Here is a 22,270-nt window from a genome sequence, read left to right as displayed (position 1 = left end):
TGCTTTTAGTTACTACCTTTGCATTGACATGAAAGATCACTAATTTTAGAGTTTCTGCAGCTGAGAAATCTTAATCTCAGTCTTCTACTAGCATTCCTGTAGATGTTGGCTTTCTAGCTGAATTATGATGATAAAGTTTGTCTTGCTTTCTTTTCTGGGACTGGGAGGTTGCTCTGGTGGACACCATCCACTCTTCACTCAAGTGGGGAGGTGTCCAGTAGATGATATTTTTGATGTCAAACATCCAAAACTTCCACAGTCAGATTATAATAATTGTTCCATATTAAGAACATATGACCACTTTGGAGCTATGACGATTGTGCACATGCAGACCACTGATTATTTTGCATCCAGTTACATTTTTCCACTCCTTAAGGCATTGTCCCTCCTTGTCCCATTTCAATCCCTGGGTCACAGATTTCAAAAATTTCTCCCTCACCATGCTTAAACATCTTGCAAATAGTCTTTCTGTGCTACCAAACGTTTTGTTTCAATGATCAGTGTATTGTGCAGTGGGCATAAAGAGCCTGGTTCAGTAACATCCTTTTGAATAAAGTAGATTTAAACAATAGAGAAATATCAGGTCCATGTTTTTGTGCAATGTTTATGTGCAAATACAGCATGTCTGTGGCCACCTAAAAGCCAAGGAGAAGAGTCTCAGGAGAATGCATCCCTGTGAGCAGCTCCATCCCAGTCTTCCAGCCTCCAGGACTATGAGAAAATGAATGTCCATGGTTTAAAGCACTCACCAGTTTGTGACACCTGATCGTAATTCAAAAAATAAAAAATGAAATGACATGTTTTAAAGATTTCTGAAAAGAAATATCTAGAATATAACATATGTATTGGTAATTCCATCCAAGTCTATAAAGAATTCTGAGCAATGCTATACAATGTCTTTCAAAACTATGAGGGGGAAAAACCATCTCAATTTATTTTATAAGGCTACCACTACATTCATATCAAAACCAAGGTAGGATAACAAAAAGAAGGAAAACTACAAGTATCATTCAGGCACATAGATACAAAATTTCCCAACAAAATAATAACAAAAAGCCAATAAATATATAAAAATTATAATATAACATCATTAAATGGGATTTTTCTGGAGAATGCAAGGCTAATTCAATATATCATAATAAATTAATGTAGTAACTGATAGTAACAAAGTAGTTTTATAATAGTTTCAAACTAAGTAGAAAATGCATTTGACAATAATATACAACCTCCACCAATGGCGAAGAACCCCCATTAAAGGAAAAATAGAAACAGCTGGATATATGATATTTTTAAAAAATCAACAGCTAGCACCAAACTTTGTAGGGAAATGTGAAATCCTTCCACCCTAAGATCAAAATCAAGAGAAGGATGTCTACTCCCACTTATTCTTTTCAAATTCTTATTACCAGTGGGATAAAATATTGAATAAATATATGAGGGCATACAGATCAGACTGAAATGAGGCATAGTCTTTCTCAAAAGACATATTTCTCTACATGAAAAAATTTAGGGAAACTTCAAAAAACTCAGTACAAGTAAGTGAGTTTACCAAAAGCTAATGATAGACACTATTAATACATAAACAAAAATTATATTTCTGATTTTTTGTTTCTTTGGTACCGGGGATTGAACTCGGGTCCTTGCGCTTGCAAGGCAGGCCACCAAACTGCTGAGCTAAATCCCCAGCCAAAAATTGTATTTCTATGTAATAATTATAAACTAAATTGGAAACTAAAATTATTTAAATACCATTTTCAATAATAGAAATAAATAAAATATTCACACAAAATCCTAAAAAAAAATGCACATTATCTCAAAACTACAAGATCCCAATGAAATAAAGGCCAAAAAAATAAAAAAATGGAAAATCATCCTGGGTTCATGAACTGTCTCAATATAGTGAAGCAGTAATTTCTCACCAAAAAGGATCTTAGAGTCAAAGCAATGGCAATCAAAATCCCAGTAAAATTATTTTACATGTAGGTATGCTCATCTAAAATGAACGTAAAAGGGCATGGCAAATGTAAGAGCACAATTTTGAAAAAGTAAAACAGAAGTGATGAAATCATACTCCCTGATTTTAAGATTTAGTACAAATCTTTATTCAGCAGCACAGTGTGGTATTGGCTAAATGATAGACGTATAAACTTATGGAACATAGTGAACTCCAGAAACAGACTCACACAAATATAACCCATTCAGATTTCACAAAAATACAAGTATTATAATGAAAAACATTGCCATTTATAAGGTAATGTTGCTGATCATTACAAATTAGTTTGTGGCAGCGTGAAATGGACTAATGGTATTGGAATGAGTGAATGTCTATGTCTTCAAATTGGACCTCTAACAAAACCTATATGAAATGAATTCAATCTCTTTGAGAGAGAGGAGAGAGAGAGAGAGAATTTAAATAATTTAAAAGAAAATATGGAGGAAAACCTTCCTAGTTAGGCGATGAGGTCTTAAACAACATCTATGAGCATGATTCATAAAAGAAAAAAATGATAAATTATACTTACTCAAAATAAAAAACATTTGTATCAAGAAAGTCAGCATGGCTGGGTGTGGTGGCACGTGCCTGTAATCCCAGCTCTCGGGAGGCTGAGGCAGGAGGATTGCTGTGAGTTCGAGACCAGCCTGGGCTACATAGTGAGTTCCAGGTCAGTCTCAACTACATAGTGAGACCCTGTCTCAAACCTCCCCCCCAAAAAAAGTCAGCATGAAAATTGAAGGTGCAAGGGAGTAGAAAATATGTGCATATCATGTGTCCAGTAAAGGTCTTATATGGACATTATATAAAAAACTATCAAAGCATCTTTGCATAGAAATAAGCAGCCTCAAGTTTTTTACTATTTTTATTAGTATGTGTTTCCAGTATATATTAAATTCCTCATGGAAAGTTAGTACATTTACATATCTCAGTTCTTATTTCCTCCCTTTCCTCTCCCCTCTCTGCCCCCTCCCTATGCCAAATAAGTCAACAGACACCACAGAAAATGTGCATTACATAATGATAAAAGAATTAATCCACTCAGAACACATAATAAAGGTAAATGTGTGCACCTAACTGTACAGCCTAAAAATACATCAAACAAACGCTAATGGAACCGAAAAGAGAACCGTCAAATCTGTAACACTATTTGGAGACTTTACCACTCACCTCTGAGTGATGTTAATGAACAGAATTAACAATTCAGAAGGATCTGAAGGAAGGACATTTGAGGGTGCACATTATTTTCAAGTGTATGTGGAATGTACACCAAAGTAAGCTATAAAATATCTCTTACTATGTTAAAGCAGTTGGAATCATGCAAAGTATGCCCATGGTATGAATGCATCATCAAAGAGCTTGCATTTTAAATTTAATCTCTACATCAAAAATGTTGAGAAGTTCGGTCTAAGGGGGGATGCTTAGGTCACGAGCATTTCATCCTCATGAATACATTGATGCTCATTGTAAAAGGTCTGGAAACTGCTTGTTTGGTGATTTGCTCTCTCTTGCTCAGTTCTTATCCTTCTGCCATGGAAGGAGGCAGCAAGAAGTCCATGGCCAGATGCTGAGGACTTGACTGTGGATTTCCTGGCCTCCAGAACTGCGAGCTGATACGTTGCTGATCATTACACATTAGTTTGTGTCTGCGTGAATTGGACCAAGACAAAGTGCCCTCCAACTTTAATGAATTAAACTCAAAATATCAAAGATATCTACAAATCTACAAATGTTTTAAACAACACTATAAGACACATTTTTTTTTGCCAATCTAGATTTCAGAAGAAATCAACTATTCATTGAAATTAAAACACTCATTTCAGGATAAAGAAAATAAACACTGGAAAATATTAGAATAATAGAATTTGTAGGATTCTGTCCAAAGTGATAAAGACAAAATCATCTCATTGCATGCTTAGCCTAGAAAGAATGAAAAGATTCAAATCAATAATCTAACCCTCCACTTTAAGAAAATCTATAAAGAAAGTAAAATATGTGCAACGTAGGGCAAACAATCAGAGATAAGAGCAGTAATTACCACAATCAAAAAATTTAAAAAATGAGTAATAGTCAATCAAACCAAAATTTGTTTTTGAAAAGGTCAGGCAAGGTGAAATATCCAATATTAGGTTGAAAGATTTTGAAAAGAGAGTTGTTGAGAAGGAATGGCTTAGAACACAGATAAAAGTATAGGAAACTGTACATATAGAGCAAGGGATAAATGGTACAGGAGTTTTGAGAAAGGGTCAAAATGAAAAGGCAACTATATCATCTGCTATCAACACATACTGCACAATGTAGTAGTAATGAATAATTATTTAACATGTGAAATAACCAGCAGATCTTTTAGACATACAGGAAATGTACCTAAAGGAAACAAGATGAGACTATGGAAAAATAAAAAAGCTTTTTTATTTTATAAAGAAAATGATAGATTAATAAAAAAAGTCTGAATTCATGATTTATTTTTAATTAATTTTATTGGTATATTTAAGGTATACAATATACTGACTTTCATTATTGGAAATTTGCACCTTTACGTAATCCATCTTGGTTCTTATGTTTTCCTCATTCCCTTGCCCTCCCTTCAACCCCTCCACCCTTCCCTATCTACAAAGACTTTGTTTCCGTTTTTTCTCTTTCTCATATTAATTCCATTCTCGTCTTTGTTTTCCCCTTCCCCTCCGATTTCCCCTTCCCCTTTCACCTTTTCTTCCTATTTCACATTATCTATTATACCTTTTAGCCTTAATTTACCCTTTCAGTTTCTCACACTAGAGAATTATTCAGTATCAGTATGCAGATACCTCAAAGAATTAGGATTGGAAGTCCCATTTGACCCAGCTATTTCCCTGTTGGGTATCTTCCCCAAAGAATTAAAAGAATCACATCACAATGATATATGTGCACCCATGTTCATAGCAGCAAAATTCACAATAGCTAAAACTTGGAAGCTACCCAACTGCCCATAAATGGGAGACTGGATAAAGAAAATGTGTGTGTGTGTTTGTGTTTTTTTTTTTAATAAAATGGAGTGCTACTCAGCCATAAAGAATGAGAAACTAGAGACATTTATAGCTAAATGGATGCACATTGAGGCAATACTCAAGCAAAATAAATAGGACACACTTGAATTCATAATTAAAAAGGAGAAAGACAAAAATATTACAAGAATATTTAACTGACAACAAATAATTCACATACACATAATTTATAATGAAAATCTATAAAAACACTTTGATATAAAATACTTTAGTAAAACTCGGGGATTTAGGAGTTTTATTTGAAAAATTCTACAGACAAGTGTGCCTACCTTAGAAAAAAGGATGTGTACCTCTTCTAGAAAGGTAAAAAATAATATGGTGCTGAGGAAAATCCCGAGACAAAAACAGAATTATATGGAATTGTATCAGTATGAGAGACTATTAATGACTTTTGTTAGGTGAAAGAGGCTGATTTATTTGAGCTGTGGAGATGGAACTTGGAGTCCAGGAAGACTGATGGATGGAACTTGCAGTGTGCAATACTGAATCAGAGAAGGGTGCATAGATAAATCTCCTGAGCTCCCAAAGGGCTGGGGTTCATTCCTGTACCCATCAGGTAAGGGCGAAAACCTCATCATTATTAGGGCACTGGGCTGGAGCACTCAGAGGGGCTATGTCTTAGTGATAAAGAAACATTGACCAGAGATCATTCACAGTTCAGATCTCACATAACAAAACCTAAAGGAAGACTCCAAAGGATCTTACTATTTCTAAGTAACTTAAATATGTCAAGAAACCAAGTCAACAATATTTATTATAGAGCTAAAAAATACCCAGCTCTCAACGAGGTTAAATTCACAGTGTTCATCATCTGATCAGAATTAGCAGGCGTTGAAAGAAACAGGATGGTAGCATGAATAATTGGAAGGAAAATCAGCTGACGTGATGGACACACAAATGGGACAGATGATAACAGAGAATACTAATAATGAAAATTACTGAAACTGAATTTTGTGTTCAAAAACTAAGAATAAAATCAAATGTATAAAACAGAGATTAAGAAAATATAAATGTAGGGAAAGTGGGAATATAAAATATAAACGTAGGGGAAAGCTAATAAGGGAAAAGAAAAAAATATGAGAAAATGAAAAAATGGAAATGAAGTGTTTGTAAAGGGGAAGGGGGGAGGGGGGATGGGAGGGCAGGGACAAGGGGAAAAAATGAGAACCAAGACCTGTCATGTAAAGGTACAAGATCCCAGTAATGAATGTAACTGTACTGTGTACCTAAAATGTACCAATAAACTCAATGAGAAAAAAAGAGAAGATATAAAAGTTCCAAATAAACTTTGAAATGTGAAAGCTGTAATTTTTAATACAAAAATTAAAATGGAATGTACAAGTGCCAGATTGCATATGACATACAAAATAGTGATTTTAAAGAAATGGCAAAAGAAAAGTCTCAGAATGTAACAGAGAAATAGAAAACCAGATAATAGTGAGTAGTCAGTTGTGATCTGTGAGGCAAAGGCAAGCACCCTAACCAGGAGAGGAAAAGGACATAAGACATAGCTGAAGCAGTACTGGATGAAATCATCCAGATATGTTGAAACCTGTAAACTGTAAACAGATGAAAGAAGTTAAAGAATCCCCATCAAAAAAGGAAAACATTTTGATACTCAAGTAATGTAATTTCTTAAAATCAATCATAAGGTAAGTGTTAAAGCAAACCAGAGAAAAATATTTACATTAGAATGAAAATTATAATGACAGCCTATTTCTTATAAAAAACAATGAAAACCCGAGAAGAGAGGAGTAAAACGCGGAAGGACAAAGGAGGATATGAACCTAGAATTCTACACCCAGTGAAACTACATTGGAAAACAAAGGTGAAGGGCTGGGAATATAGCTAAGAGGGTCAGCATATGCCTGGCAAATGAGAGTCCCTGAGTTCAATTTCCGGTACCAAAACAAAGGAAAAGAAGGAAAGAAAAGCAAAACAATGGTAAAATTATGTACTTTTTCAGAATTAAATAATAATAATATATATCACACCAAATGTTGAAGAAGTCCTCAGAGCTGACAGAAAATGATACCAGAGAGAAAACTGCATCTCCACAAAGCAATGAACAGCACTGGAAATTGAAACTGTATGTATAAGTATAAAGAAGATTTCCTTAGTGCATTTGGGTCTAAATCATAATTATTTAAAATAAAAGTAATTACATTGTGTAGTGAAGTCCTTAAAGCATAGGAGGAAAATGTGTGCTAATAATAGATGAATAGTTATCAGAGAAGAGATACACATTTGGTATTCATGTGTCAGTCCCGACTTCCAACAGAAATGATCTTGTTTTTATTTCTTTTTTACACCTGAGATTCCAGCAAGTGAGTAATGGAGCCCATACACACCAGACATTTATGTGAACTTTTTATGAGATGGAATTTGGCTGAGTGTCTCAGGCTGGCCCTGAACCCCTGGGCTCAAGGGATCTTCCGGCCTCAGTCTCCTGAGCAGCTGGTCCACTACAGCCAGCTTCAGGCATTTATCTAGCACTCGTCATTTAAAGTGAGAACAGTGTGACTTGAGTGAAGATCAGACCAAAACTACTCTCTGCTCTCTGTAGAAGGATTGAGGTGGAATCACTCCGCCTCATGTTTCTAAAAGGAACTAAGAGCACATCCTCAGTAGACTGTATTAGATTTCCATTGTTACTGTAACAAATTACCAAAAAAATTTGTTGCTTAAGAGAGCAAATTTTTAAAAAATTTTAACTGCTATATAAAAATTGGATCTATTTGTGGAATACCATGTATTGTTTTAATATATGTACACATTGTATAGTTTTTAAATCAGACTAATATTTATTTCCTCAAATATTTATTATTTCTTTATAGCAAAAACATTCAAAATCCTTTCTTGAAGCATTTATTTTACAATAAATTGTTACTACAGTCTCTCTGCTGTGTAAGGGAATGCCAGAATTTAATTGTCCCATCTAGCTTACCAGATTTTAACCAACTTCTCCCCATCTCTGCCCCCATCTAAGGTCTGCAGCCTCTGGAATGCACCATCACACTCTCAACTTCTGTGAGAGAGACCATTTTAGGCTGCACATTTGAGTGAGATCAGGTGCACTTGTCTTTCTGTGCCTGGATCGTTTCAGTTATCACAAGGCTGGTTTGCTCCATGCTGCTGCGAATGACAGGATTTCATGGCTTATGGCTGAACGCCTTCCACGGGGTATCTCTGCCACATTTTCCTTATCCATTCATCAGTGGAAGGACTCAATGCTTCGCATCTTGATGATTGTGAACAGATTTGCAATGAGCGTGGGGGTGCAGATGCTTCTTCAACGTACTGATTCCATTTCCTGTGGATAATACCCTGAAGAGAGATTACTGGATGATTTGGAAGTTGTGTGTCTTGTTGTTTTAGGATCCTGCATACCATTTTCCATAATAGCTGTATTAATTTACATTCCCATCTAGCATGTGCTGGAATTCTTATTTCTCTACATCCTAGCCAGCACACTAAAATAGTGTAAATTTATTTTGTAGGTGCATTAGCCAGAGTATATAGGAGATAGACATGTAGAGATAAAGGTCTTTTGTGGGCCACAAGCCCCAAACCGCCAAAAATTCATGGTTAGATATCAAAAGATAGCCTATAGAGCCACAGGCACAAATAGAAGCAAAACACATTGTGTTATTGAATGTATGCCCTGACCCTCATCTTCCCCATACTCCAATTCATTTCTTAAGTTTGCCTTAAGGTCAGCCATGAAGCAGACTACCCTGTCATTACCCTTGCATTACCCTCTCATTCCTCTGTCGTCCGCATGAATTCCTGCACAGGTGTCCTTCTTTGTCCTTTATCTTTGATTCCTGGTCCTATCGATAAAAATCCGCAGAATCTTCAGATTGGGGCTGTTTTCTCCAGAGTCACTCTTAGGTTGAGTGGTCTCAGTTAAGGCAACCCCTCTGGGCCCTTTTGGAGGTAAAACTGGACATGGACTCTTGAGTAATCTCTCATCCTGTGTGCCACGCCATAGTTGTGAAATAGGGACATTATTCTCTTAAAATTCTAGAGGCCAAAAGTATAAATGAGTCTAAAAAAATTGAGTGAAATGAAAATGAGTGTAAACAAATTCCTAACAACTGTTATCAAAGATCTTCAGGTAGAGATAGTTACCTGTTACCATCAGCACCAGGTCCTGTCTTGGACCGAGCAGGTGGGAGCAGGGACACAGAGAGCAGAACGTTCCGACCTGGGCAGGCTGAGGTCAGGTGCAGGAGAGGGCAGGCAATGGGGCACAGCAACAGGAGGAGGAAACCTCCCGTCAGCACAGGGATTTGGCAGATTTGGGCCACCACCTGCCATCACACTGGAGAAGATGTCACAGCTCTCCTGGGATTGACAGGTGTGCCCAGGAGCCTGTAGGGTGTGGGCGGCATGAAGGAAACCCTTCAGTCAGAATCTGTGGGGTGGCTCCTGCCCAGGGCCTTCAAGGGACAGAATCAGCTTGCTCCTGTCCAAGGAGTAAACACAAATGGGTGAACCTCCTAGGAGTGCAAACACAGGATTAATCCAGGACTCTTGTAGCACCTCGTATAGAAATGGCTGTAACAAATAAGTAATGGTTCTGCTAAAATTTTAATGGCTCAGGTTCATTTAATGACCCTTCCTAAGGACACAGCATGTATCATGCTCACATGAGTCAAACAAAGTGAGGAAGACAAGCTGTGTGATATTGAGAATTTGTACTTTCACTCTAAGCACTTACATAGTAGATGCTAAACCAAATGCAACAAAACAATTGGTTAAGATAACATTCTCCCCCTCTGGGAGGATTTATTGAGAAGGTGAAATAAGCATGGAAACTTTCCAGCCTTTTCAAGTGCTACCCACTATGCAACAGATGTTCAGAAAAAGTACCAATCTCAGGCCAGGGATTTGGCCCAGTGTTTCCATCACCTGCCTTGCAAATGCAAGGGCCCGAGTTTGATCCCTGGTACCAAAAAATAAAAATAAAAAAGTATCAATCCCATTTCGATAACAGGTACCTGTTCTTCATTCATTAGCACTTGTCAGCCCTTCCCTTCATGATACCCTCCAGTCTTAGCAGGCTGAGAATTTCCTCCTATCTTTGGTTTCATGGCCAGTCTGCTAACCCTATGAGTTGTTCCTAAAGAGCACATGTCTGTCTTTTTCTGAACACCAGACCTAGTGGCACTGATAGGGAAAACTTTTATAAATAGCAAAAACCTACAAAGTGTTATATATAGTGTAAAATGGCTTCTGCTGTCTCTAACAGCAGTTTATTTTGTTTTGCTCAGAACTAATAGGCACCAAAGGCACTAATTGCTGAATGAGGCATTTGGCCTTACTCTGAGACAACAGGGCACATCAAGACCTTGAGCTCGGGAGAGACTGAAGCCACATGATAGTAACAGTGTCTAGATGAAAGAACCCATTGCTAACATCTGCTCCCCTGACCCTGAACACCCCCTTGCTATGGACTAGAATAGATGACTGGGCGAACCTTAAAGGTAAACTCCCCAACTGCAAAGAACTGTTACATTTGGGTTGAAAGTTAACTATTTTGTGACTGTGATTTGAACTGTGAGAATGAAATGTATCCGCCCAAATGAAGTCAAGGCTTTGAAACCCTATAAACGGAGGAGTTGTAACCCAATGTGGCATCGATCCAGGCACGGCTTAAGTGCGATTGACCCTTATAGATGAGTAAATTTTTATTTTACTTCTATTCTGCTGCCTCTCTGTGTGTCACTTACTGATTCCTTCTGTAACAGCATTAGGTATATTGACTATCACGAGTTACCTGTGTGGAGGGACAGAGACTAGAGACTAGAGACAGAAAGTGTTTTTATTTTTTTTTTTCTTTTAAGAGCAACAAAGAAGTATTTACTGACAGTAGTATAGAAGACTTCAGAGTTTAGAGAAATTTAGCCACAGTAGATGAATTTCTTTTTAATACTATGGTGAGCGTGGTCCTGCCTCACCTACAGCTTCTCAGGGAGATTTGGGGTTTGACCACCCACACAAGCCCATGCACCTGCACATGTTATGGGAACCTTTCTCAGTGACTCATTCCATTAAAAGCCTACAAAATTGTCAAGATGGTCTCAAAATCTACCCCAATTTACCAGCCAGGACAAGGAGTATATAATGTTCCAGGTCAAACCACTTACCACCCATTTGGGAAAGCTGTTATTTTGCTTCTCAGGCACAGAACTCAGGGTCTAAGCATCATAGTCCAAAGTTAACTTTTACGTCAAAAGGCTGCTGCTATTGGAGGGCTTCCATGGTAAGTAAAGTGCCAGGCAGGGCCTTCCACCTGCCGTAGGTGAAGGCAGGTGATTCTGGGCAGTTCCCCTGGGAGCAGGGTGTACCTATTACCTGCTCATTCTTAATTCAGGCCAGGGTTCAGTGCTTTGGACACAGGAACTTCCTACACCCTGAGAGGTATTTTTTTTATTTCTCTAAAAACAGAAATGAATTCAGAAACAGAGTTGAGTTCAGGCTGGGAGGAATGGGAACAGGGTAGCCTCTAGATGACCTCACACAGAGAGTCTGGTCCTGGCCTTGTCATTTACCACAAAGGAATCCTGAGAAGATCCCATGGCCAGTAGGCCTCAGGTTCTTCATCTATAAAATGAGTTTCACATGCATTTTTGATTACAGAACCAGTGAAATGTGAGAACTCTATCAAAAGACCTGCCAGATTTCTGACATACTGCATATTCTGGAAAATTTGTATATGTGTTTCTCAGGGAAGCTGCAGCTCAAAAGAAAAGTGAAGAGAAAATGAAGCAAAACTGCTACTCAGTAATATTTAGCTACAATATGTTCCCTGCAATAGTATGCATTATGTGATGAGATATTATGGAGTCTGTGCCTGCTAGGACGAACAAATTCAAAGGTCCTGGAATTTGGGTAAAGAACCATACTCCCTCCCTGTCAACTTCCCTTCCACTGGAACAACTATTTTCAATCATATCACCTTCCCTAAAAGTCTAGCCTTGGAGGGCTTGAGGTCTCTATGACAATGAGGCCTAAAATCATTGCAATTCTAGTGACAAGGCAAGTTCAGTAAACTTCATGCAAAATCAAATACCCCGATATTAATACCATAAACTTCCTGCACAAAGGACATAACTGAAAAGAGCCCCAGTGGAGTCCTGGTTTAAGACAGGGAAGACACTCATGAACCCTGAGAAGGATCTCTGGAGGGAGAACCACTTGGCCAGGCAGTCACCCGACCACTGCTGTAACCGGTCAGTGCGACTGCGCAGATGCTCACATCCATTTTGTAAAAGTGTTGAGGCAAACTGGATTCACAAGGAGAAGTTGTTCCGAAGAAAGCAGTCAACAGAGCCCTACAAAACCCTGGATAGCAGACACTCCTAGCAGACACCATAGTGCCTAATCAGGGTCTTTAGTGCCTCACTTCACCTGAGAGTCACCCTTATGGCTCATGAAATCCTTGCAGAGACTTTGCATATGTCCGCTATTTCTTTTCCTGCATAGGACCACTCTTCTCATTGCTGTCCCAGGTGAATATTCATCAAAGCTTCACCCATCATCTAAAAGCACTGCCCAGAGCAGTCTTCCATCCTCTCAGGCTTTTATCTCAGGTCCAAGATACCTCATCTGAAGGTGTGGCCTTGGCCTCCATGCAGCTGCATTAAAATCAACTCCTGTAGAAGGAACTGCAGTTACTCCAAGCCTGAAAATTCCATGGCTCAGCACTCACCATGGCCTCTCTCTGCTAGACTCCACTCCCGCAGCGCTCTGTAACCTGCCCTTTATGTCTGTGAGGACATCCCTCTATTGGGAGACACTGCTGGTACTCCTGGACTCTACCAAACTAGCGGGTAGCTTGATCCTGCTCAATCTGGTTTACTCATGTCTCCACCACAGACACAGGGCCTCCCAGAGTGCACGTGCGCAATTAAAGTTTGGAGTCTGTGTGTCCCTGATCAGATGGGAATCTTTATTGAGAGTAAATTTCCAAAGCACAGTTGAAGAAACTAAGCACATTAAGCTAAGCACATCTGTATATTTTTTTGGTATATGTGTATTTTAATAGCATGGGGCAATAGTGAAAAAGAAAGAAGAATGGAAGAATTGATTTTTTTTTCCTTATGTCTATTTCTAGGTCCATCTAACTTCATATAAACTTAAACATTTCCAAGATAATTCATACTTTATTATAAATAAAATGAAAGGTACCCCTTTTTATATTACAAAACAGGAAAGGCTCTTACAATTGGATTGGGAGACCAAAATACATTTGTGATCAATATCACACAAAATCACATTTACAACTCAAATCACAAACATAAATATCAGAAAGCTAAAAATGCATGTGAGATGAGTACCATTTTTTACTGAAGTTTTCTGAGCTACTTCAATCTTGCAAAACAGGAACAAGACATCAAGGGGAAAAAATGAGAACCAAGACTTGTCACGTAGAGGTACAAGATCCCAACAATGAATGTAACTGTACTGTATCCCTAAAATGTACCAATAAACTCAATTAAAGCTGAAAAAAAAAAAGAAAAAAAAACTCATATAGGAAACAGCGGTCAATTTCTCAGTAATACAAATAGAAGACACCAGGATGTCAGGTACAGTATTTTATCACCACCTCTGGCCTCACTTCTTACAAACTGCCTGCTCTCCAGACACAGACTGAGAATGGGCCTCATTTCACAGGCGGTGGGGACTCAGCAGTGACTTGGTGGTAGAACACGCCCCATCCCTGTCACACACCTTCACCCTCAAAGGCCTCAAACAGACCTTCTTCCTCTCTCAAAGCCTGTTCGTACAGATGGGGGTAAGACCTGGGATCTGTCCTATCAAGACTGAAGATGTGATTCAGGACTTTGATCGGGGTGGTTTCCGCCTGGGCCCTGGGACCCCGCAGCAACTCATAACGAGCAGGATCACTATCAGGAACCTGCTGATACACCAGGTACTCTTCCTGCACCAAATCCTCTGTGATGAACTTCCAGGGATCCCCAATCATAACGTGCTCCCTCTCACTTAATAGCTTCATATCTATCAGCAGTGCCCTTAGGTCCTCCTCACTGACACAGTTACCCTTCACCATCATGACACTCAGGATGCCCATCAGGAGTTTCCCTTTGGGAACGATCTGGACGTCATCATCCAGGATCCCCTGAAAAGTGAGGCCCAGGACGGGGAGAAGCTCATATGTGTGTCCAGGGGGATTCACTTCCCTCATCTCAATGCCAAAGCACAGACACATGCACTGACAGAGTTCCCCAAACATCTGAGGGAAGTGCTCACAGTAATCATTATGCACGACGTGCAGCATTTCCTCCATGGTGACCTGCTCCTTCTGCTGATACTTGTGGAGCAGGAATGGCACCATTTTATCTACCTCATTATCTGCTAAATCATTGTGCTTGATCTGGGTGGCATCCTTGTCCTGAGAGGGACTCGGACATGCCTCCTCCTGCCTGCCTGAGCCCTCACAACATTGGCTCCTTGCAGTGGATGCCAGGGCACTGGGGTGAGACGGGATGCCCTGAGGATTCTCAGGATAACTTGGTGTCCCAGGCCCAGGCTTTTCTCTTAGTATGGCTCCAATTAGAGAATTCAGAGGGAGTAGTGGCTTTTGCTTTCTCCTCATTGTCCTTAAAAACCTGTACACTCATGAGGACCTGTGTACTAGTTTGGGCAGGATGGTCTTGGCTCCCCTGACCATGGGACAATATCATGTTCCATGAGAACATCAAGAGCTTGCTGTTGAAGTCCTAGATGCCTGAAAGAGAAAGGAAGAATAGCACTCTTGCCTCCCACAAAGGTGCATTATAGGTCTTCTCTTTGGGGGGTACCCAAGGTCTTCACAGGTTCTTAATATCCTGATGGCACTGTCCCCATGATCCTGGGACATGAAATGAGGGTGGTTCTCAGTCTGCACTTGAACTGCAGAGTACAAGGCTCTAGGGAAGACAGTATTGCATATGCAACCTGGGTATGTGAGGTTTCCTGTTCTGAGGCAGGAGGAGCCCTAGGTATACATAAGGACCTACACCTCGCCTTCAACCCTGACACTTGAACTGCTCTGCTGTGTCACCTAATGACACTGCTCCACAACAAGACCTTCACAGACTGGTTCCTGGATAACCTGTTAGAAGCATAAAGGAAATCTCTAGTTCTCCAACAGAGCAAGCGCAGTCCTGCTCCTCCAGCCCTCACAGTAGAGCTGGGCTGGACTTTTTAGCACTCCAGTGTTATGTGTGGATGGCTTCCTCTCTGCTCACTACATATCCTCACCTGTCCTTCAGCAGGGCCTAGACCCCAGTCCTTCACTAGGCTGAGGCAAGCTCTCAGAAAAAGTGTCTCCCTCTCTTATGGGGGGAAAAAGGCACTGAGAGGACATACATTTGGACACATCATTCTGGGGGCAACAGCTGCAGGTGGAAATGCCAGTGGTGTCTGTGTGCCCAAGGAAAAAGAATCTGTCCCAGTTTTATCTTGGTAAGTGTTTAGGGGTAGAACCCTTCCTGTAATGACTATAAGCCACCTTCTTTAAAGCACAGCAATATTGCTATAGTTGCTAATATTGCTGAGTCCACCTATGTTCCCTATGTCTGACTACAGGTGACAAAAGGGACAATTTGGGGCTAGAATACTGTGTTCAAGTGAGTGGGTTCTCTCTGACTCACCAAGACCCTGGATAGACTCTAGGATCTTAGTTCTGCTGTCTCAGTTCCTACCCTCTTGTACAAAGGCCTTCACCTCACTGAGACTAATGATCCAGGGCCAAGAGAGCAGTCTCAGCATAACAGCTCTGCCACGTCTTCCTCAGATGATGACAAGTACAAGTCTGATAACAGAGGAACACCCATCTCTCTGTGTTCAGGTTGGGAATATCCTAAATCCCACTTTAGGGTCATCATCTTGACTCTTGGCAGATCCTGGGGCACCTGTGTGTCTCCTGACCAGATGATGTTCCCTGTGCCTACCTGAAGACAGAAATTTAGATCAAGTCCCTTATGTCCCTGAGATCTAGAGCATTCTCGTAAGAAATGAGTAGGCACCCATCACATCACTCCATAGGTACTTCAGAGCTGACAGTAAGAGCTGTGCCCATTTTTCCTGTGATTCAAGATTCCTGTTATCTTTTACATCTAAATTTCCTCCCCATTGTCTCATGATGTCACAGGCAGGACCTTGGAAAGTAATTACATTATGGGGGTTTACAGTTGACATGCTGTTAAGAGGCAGGTCCTTCTAGGGAGAAAGAACTTTCCTCTGGCTGTGACAAGGCAGGTTATATCTTCCTTGCTAGCCCCTCCTTTTACTGTCAGCCTCCTGGAGAACTTGAGATGAGCTGCTTTCCTCCCACCAGGCCCTTTCTCTTTTCTGTTCTGCATGGATCTGATTGACTATGGGCTAAAATCTCCATAAATTGTAAGCTTAAATCAACTTTCTCCCACTAAACTGCAGATATCATGTATTGTGTCTTAGCAATAAGACCATAAGCAAGGTATCTCCTACGTGCTTCTATGCTTTCTTCATTTTCCTCCTGTTGGTGCCTGCCCTCCCCCAACCCTCCCCCACCAGAGATGAGCTGTTCTCTCCAGAGATCCCCTAAAGACTCACTTCCAAGCCATGGTAGAAGTGATCATACCAATTAGAGCTTCCCAGGGCTAATCTGGGTAATGGGAAGCTTCTGTAAGTCTGCTGCTTCTGGGCTGCAAACACCCTCAGTCCACAGGAAGGGTCCATACTTTGGATCTCTCAGCTCCTGGGACCCTCCATTTACAAACCAAATTTAGCTTATTCTGCTGACTTATGGTCTCCTCTTGGACCAAGGTCCTGACCTCTCTGAATTCTTCCACTTACAAACATTATATTATGGATGTAGGTGACCTTCAGTCCCTTAGAGATAGAAAATAGCAGAGTAATGAACAAGAGTAATTCCAAGATTCAAAATACACACTACGGGAAATCCCACTGAGGGAGAGGAAAAAGCAGATGAAAAGATAGATCCCCAGGAATCCAAAAAGAAGTGACACAAAAATTGAAAACTACAGAGACCGTATCTAAGCTTTAGCTACTATAAACTGTGCTGCTATACCCCATATGTCCATCAACAGATGAAAGGATAAAGAAAATGTGTTGTTTATATACAATGGAGTACTCTACACCATAAAGAAGGATAAACTTGAGACATTTTTAGGTAATTGGATAAACCTCAAGACCATAACCTTGAGTGAAATACATTATTTTAAACACTGCACTGTTTCTCTTGTGTGGGAAACACAAAGTATAAACAAGGAGAAAAACTGAAGATAAATATAAGGAAATAGGAATAACTTGTTCAAATAGGAAGGAAAACAAAAGGGATGGAAGTGGGAAGGGATGGAAGGGAAAAAGAATTTATAGGAAAAAAGAATTGAATGGAATGCAAAAAATACAGCTTTTCTAAATGGGGAGGTGAAGGGGAGAAGAGAAAAATTACAATGTATAATGTACATATACAGATCCCTGATGATGAATGTGATTGTTATGTAATGTAAACACATACTAATAAAAATACTACAGCAAATTTAAGTGACAGACTATATCACTGAGTACGGGAAAAAAAAAAAATCATTCTGAAGTTTTTCCCTGACCTCTGGCTCTTGGGAAAAGTATTGAACATGTAGAATGTAAGTGAAACCTGGAGACTCCAACATGGCCAAGGAAGAAAAGGCAGTGGTGGCTCAGTAGACTGGTAGTTGCTGTGACCTGCAGGAACAGTGTGGAGTTCTGCTCCCACAGAGTCCTTACACAGGAACCAGCAAGAGATTGACCCCTATCAGGTGCCTGCCATATCCTTGTAGAGTGCACGGGCTTGGGTTCCTTTCCAGGAAAGGCGTGAGTGTTTAAACCTGGACCTCAGGACAGCCATGAGACAGCTTCACTTCTGGGTTTCCCTTGTCAGTGTTTCACAGTGACTGGTTAAGAGACAATCTCAGAAAACAGCTGTGGTAGCAGATGAGAAAGACACACATTGAAGGTTTTGAGCTCAGCTAGGAAGTGCACAAGCCTTGCCCTGGTAGCCAGAGTCCAGTCCAAATTGTTCTGGATTTTAAAAGCTAGGCATTAATTTGTCAAACCCTTGCAGAAACTAAAAAAAAATAGAAAGAAGGAATAAATTGAAGTGTTTATTCCTTGAAAACATAAAAAAGTTGACAAGCTCCTAGCCATTCTTACCAAAACAAGGAAAGAATAAACCTAAATCCAAGCAGTAAGAAATGGAAAATTTGAGCTGGGGATGGAGCTCAGTGGTACAGCACCTGCCTCACAAGAGCAAGGTCTGGAGTTTGATCACTGGTACAAAAGAAAGAAAAAGAAAGAAAGAAAGAAAGAAAGAAAGAAAGAAAGAAAGAAAGAAAGAAAGAACGAAAGAAAGGAAGCTACATAGGAAGGAAGGAAGGAAGGAAGGAAGGAAGGAAGGAAGGAAAAGAAGGAAGGAAAAGAAAGAAAGGGAAAATTTGAAATCACAATGGCTCAAACCATAATCCTGAAGAACATTAATAAATACTTTAAGAACTTAACAAAATGGGAAATTCGAGCTGAGAGTGATGGCACACACTTGTAATCCCAGCACTCAGGAGGCTGAGGCAAGAGAATCACTGTGAGTTCGAGACCAGCCTGGGCTACATAGTGAATTCCAGGTCAGTTTCAACTACATAGTGAGACCCTGACTCAAAAAGCAAAACAAAACAAAATGAAAAAAAAAAAAACCAAAATGGAAAATTCAGAAGAAATGTATATATTCCTAGATATATATGAACTCCCAAAGCTGAAATAAGAAGGTGCAACAATTCCAAATAATTCTGTATCAGTTATTTAAATTGAAGAAGTTATGCATTAAAAACCTTCAAATTAAGGAAAGCCCATGTACTGATGGATTCATGGTTGAATTCCACAAGAACATTAACAATCTAATGTAAATACTTTGCAAACTCCTTAACAAAATTAAATGGGGAGTAGGATTCTCAAAGTCATCCCCAGAAGCAAACATTAGCCTGATCCCCAAACCAGTAACAAATCCAATCAAATAAGGGAACTACAGCTCAATCACTTTCACGAACATAGATGCACAATCTTTCATATGAAACTAGAAAGCAGAATGCAACAAATCATCCAAAAGATCATACATCATGATAAAGTAGGATTCATTCCACAAATACAAGGATGATTCAATATGTACAAATAAAAAATGTAATGCCCACCATCAAGAGGATCCAGACAAAAAACACATGATCATCCCAATAGACACAAAACATATATTTGACAAAAAACAATAACCATCCATGATGAGAATTCCGAATAAAATAGATGTAGAAGAACCTCATCCTAATATCGTAAAAGCCACCTATGACAAACCAATGATGAAACTCATATTAGGTGGGGGAAGTAGAAAGCTTTCCTTCTACAATCAGGAACAATACAAGGATATATCCACTGTTACCACTTCTGTTCAAAATAATTCTGAACATATTAGTTAGAAAATCAAGTAAGAAAAAGAAATTAAAGACATATGTATAGGAAAGAAATAATTACATTGTTATTTGGAGATTATATGATCATCTATGTAAAAGACCTCAAAAGACTCCTAGAATTAATTTAAAAATTCACAAGTGGAGAAGCTTACAAAGGCAAAACACAAAAAACAACAGCATTCCTGTACACCATTAATAAATTCATCAAGAAATAAATGAGGGGCGGGGGATTTAGCTCACTAAGTGATTCCACCACCTGCCTCACAAGTGCAAGGTCCTGAGTTCAATCCCCGGTACCAAAAAAAAAAGGAAAAGAAATAAATGAGGACCCCAATAACTTTCTCAATAGCACCAAGAGAAATGAAATATTTAGGAAGTAACTTAACCAAGTAAGTGAAAAACCTCTACAGTGAAAATTATGCAACTCTGAAAAAGGAGATTGAGGAGGATATGAGAATATGATTCCATTCCTGAATATGCAGAAAGAATATAGTCAAAATGGTCATACTTCCAAAACTCTTATACAAATGTAACACAGTCCCAATCAGAATGCCAATAGAATTCTCAGAGAATTATAGAAAAAAAACCTAAAATTCCTAAGGAACCAAAAGAGACTTAGAATATCAAAAACCATCCTAGACAACAAGTGCACACAGGAAGCATCACAATCCTGGAACTAACTTAAAGAACAACCCTACAATAATAAAAACAACATGGTACTAGCAAAAAGCAGACCTCTGGATGAATGGAACAAACAAATGGTATAGAAACAACACCAAGCAACCTCAGCAATCTTATCTTTGACAAGGGGGCAAATGCTTTGCTGGAGTAAAGATTACCTCTTTGTCAAATGGTGCTGGGAAAACTTGCTCCCCACCTGCCAAAGACTAAACCTAGACTAATATCGCTCATCATGTACTAACCTAAAATCAAAATGTATCAAAGATCTAAGTATTAAAACAAAAACAATCAGCTGGAAGACAGAAGGGGTAAAACTGGTAAATGCAGTCATAGGCAAGTTCTTTATGAACAGAACTCCAGATGCAGAAGAAATAAAACCAAGATCCAACAAATGGGATCACATGAAATTACAAAGTTCTGCACAGCAAATAGAACACCCATCATAAGGGAAAGATAATCTACAGAATGGGAAAAAATCTGCCAGCTATCCCTCAAAGAAGTGATAAAGATCTAGAATATATAAAAAAAACTCAGAAAAATTAGGTTCCTAAAATTTAAAGATCCAAATCAAGAAATTGGCTTCTGAAACGAATATTTCTCAGGTGAAAAAGTACAACTGGCCAATACGTACATGAAAAGATATTCAAAATTGCTGGCCATTCAACAAGTGCAAATTAAATCAATACTGAGATTTCATCTCACTCCAGAAAGAATGGGTGTCCTCTAAAATCAAATAAGAGCAAATGCTGGTCAGCCTGTAGGGGGAGCACTTACTTCTTTATTATTGGTGGAAGTGTTAAGTAGTGCAACCACTATAGAAATCAGCAAGGAGATGATTTAGAAGAGTAACACCAGAAATTACACTCAACTAAAATATTTCACTTCTAGGTTTCTTCCAGAAAAAATTAAAGCGATCACAATGCAGTAACATATACATACACATGTTTATAGCAGCAAAATTGACAATAGATAAATGTTGGAAGGAACCTATGTTTCCATCAATAAATAGATGGATAAAGGAAATGTGGCATTAATGCCCAATGGAGTACTACTCTCCCATAAAAAGGAAAAACTTGAGTCCTTTTTAGGAAAATGGATGCACCTCAGGGCCACAATGTTAACTGAACTAAATCAGACACACAGCTTAAATATTGTATGGTTTATTTTCTATGAGAAACACAATATTGGTGAAGAGCAAAAGAAAATATAGACTATAGTAAATACTGGGATGGATCTTTGTTATACAAGGAGGAAGCTGAGATAAGACAGAGGGGGAGAGAGGGGAGTGGCATAAGATAAGAAAAAAGGAATTATGAAGTTTGTTCATGCACCACTTGGCTATGAGGAATGTGATCATTATGTATCCCAAATATCACATATAATGGACATACACACACACTTTTTTTACAAAGATGCAGGAAGGGGGAGGGAGGAGGGGGAAAAGTGATAATCAGGAATTAAACATGTGCATGTCCATGTACCAGCTCCCCACAATGAATATAATCATTATGTACAACAAACATGTACTAATTGAAACGACCTTCAATGCTCACCCAAGTTCCTCACCTTGATTCCTGGCAGATCCTTGTCTGCTCCCTGTGCAGACAGGATAGGTCTCCTCCTGTGACCCAGTGAAGATCATCACAGCAAGGCCCTCCTCCCTGAGACCGGGGAAACACATTGTGGCACATCCGCACACCTCTGTATGGGTTTCCCCAGACTGACACAGAAGAATCCAGAAGCCCTCCCTCCTGTGGTGCAGGCCCAGGTGTTCACAATTACCCCATGGGTGATCAGCAGATGCATCTGGCAAATCAAGTCCACCATCTCCCTAGGACAGCAGAGGTGGAAGGACGGGGCAGGGTGACTCTTCTCCATAGTCCTGCCTGAGGTCACCCCAGCCTACCAGCAGGGCCAGGCTTCCCATGTCTTAGATCTGCTGACCTGAGGCCACACTGCTCACACCAAGGCACAATCCTGGCTGGAACCTAAAGGAGGGATAAAAGGGGGCACTGCATCCCCCAGGGGCTGATGTCTGAGTGTAGGTGACC

The 22,270-nt window shown here is 39.5% G+C and overlaps 1 protein-coding gene across 1 annotated transcript; it reads right to left on the bottom strand.

The window, feature by feature from the left end:
- Positions 1-13,771: 13,771 nt before the first annotated feature.
- LOC104848191 (melanoma-associated antigen 10) lies at positions 13,772-14,665 on the bottom strand. Its single transcript, XM_010604043.1, has one exon. The coding sequence runs from the start codon at positions 14,663-14,665 to the stop codon at positions 13,772-13,774; it is 894 nt and encodes a 297-aa protein (XP_010602345.1).
- Between the last annotated feature and the right edge of the window lie 7,605 nt (positions 14,666-22,270).

The sequence above is a fragment of the Fukomys damarensis genome, unplaced genomic scaffold (genome assembly GCF_012274545.1).
Source record: "Fukomys damarensis isolate Sample0158 unplaced genomic scaffold, DMR_v1.0_HiC HiC_scaffold_39, whole genome shotgun sequence".
NCBI classification, from domain to species: domain Eukaryota; kingdom Metazoa; phylum Chordata; class Mammalia; order Rodentia; family Bathyergidae; genus Fukomys; species Fukomys damarensis.
This window is presented reverse-complemented; position numbering and strand designations above follow the sequence as displayed.

Bases quoted from the DNA above. Each gene is read 5' to 3' on its own strand.
- LOC104848191 (XM_010604043.1), bottom strand. From the start codon at position 14,665: ATGAGGAGAAAGCAAAAGCCACTACTCCCTCTGAATTCTCTAATTGGA.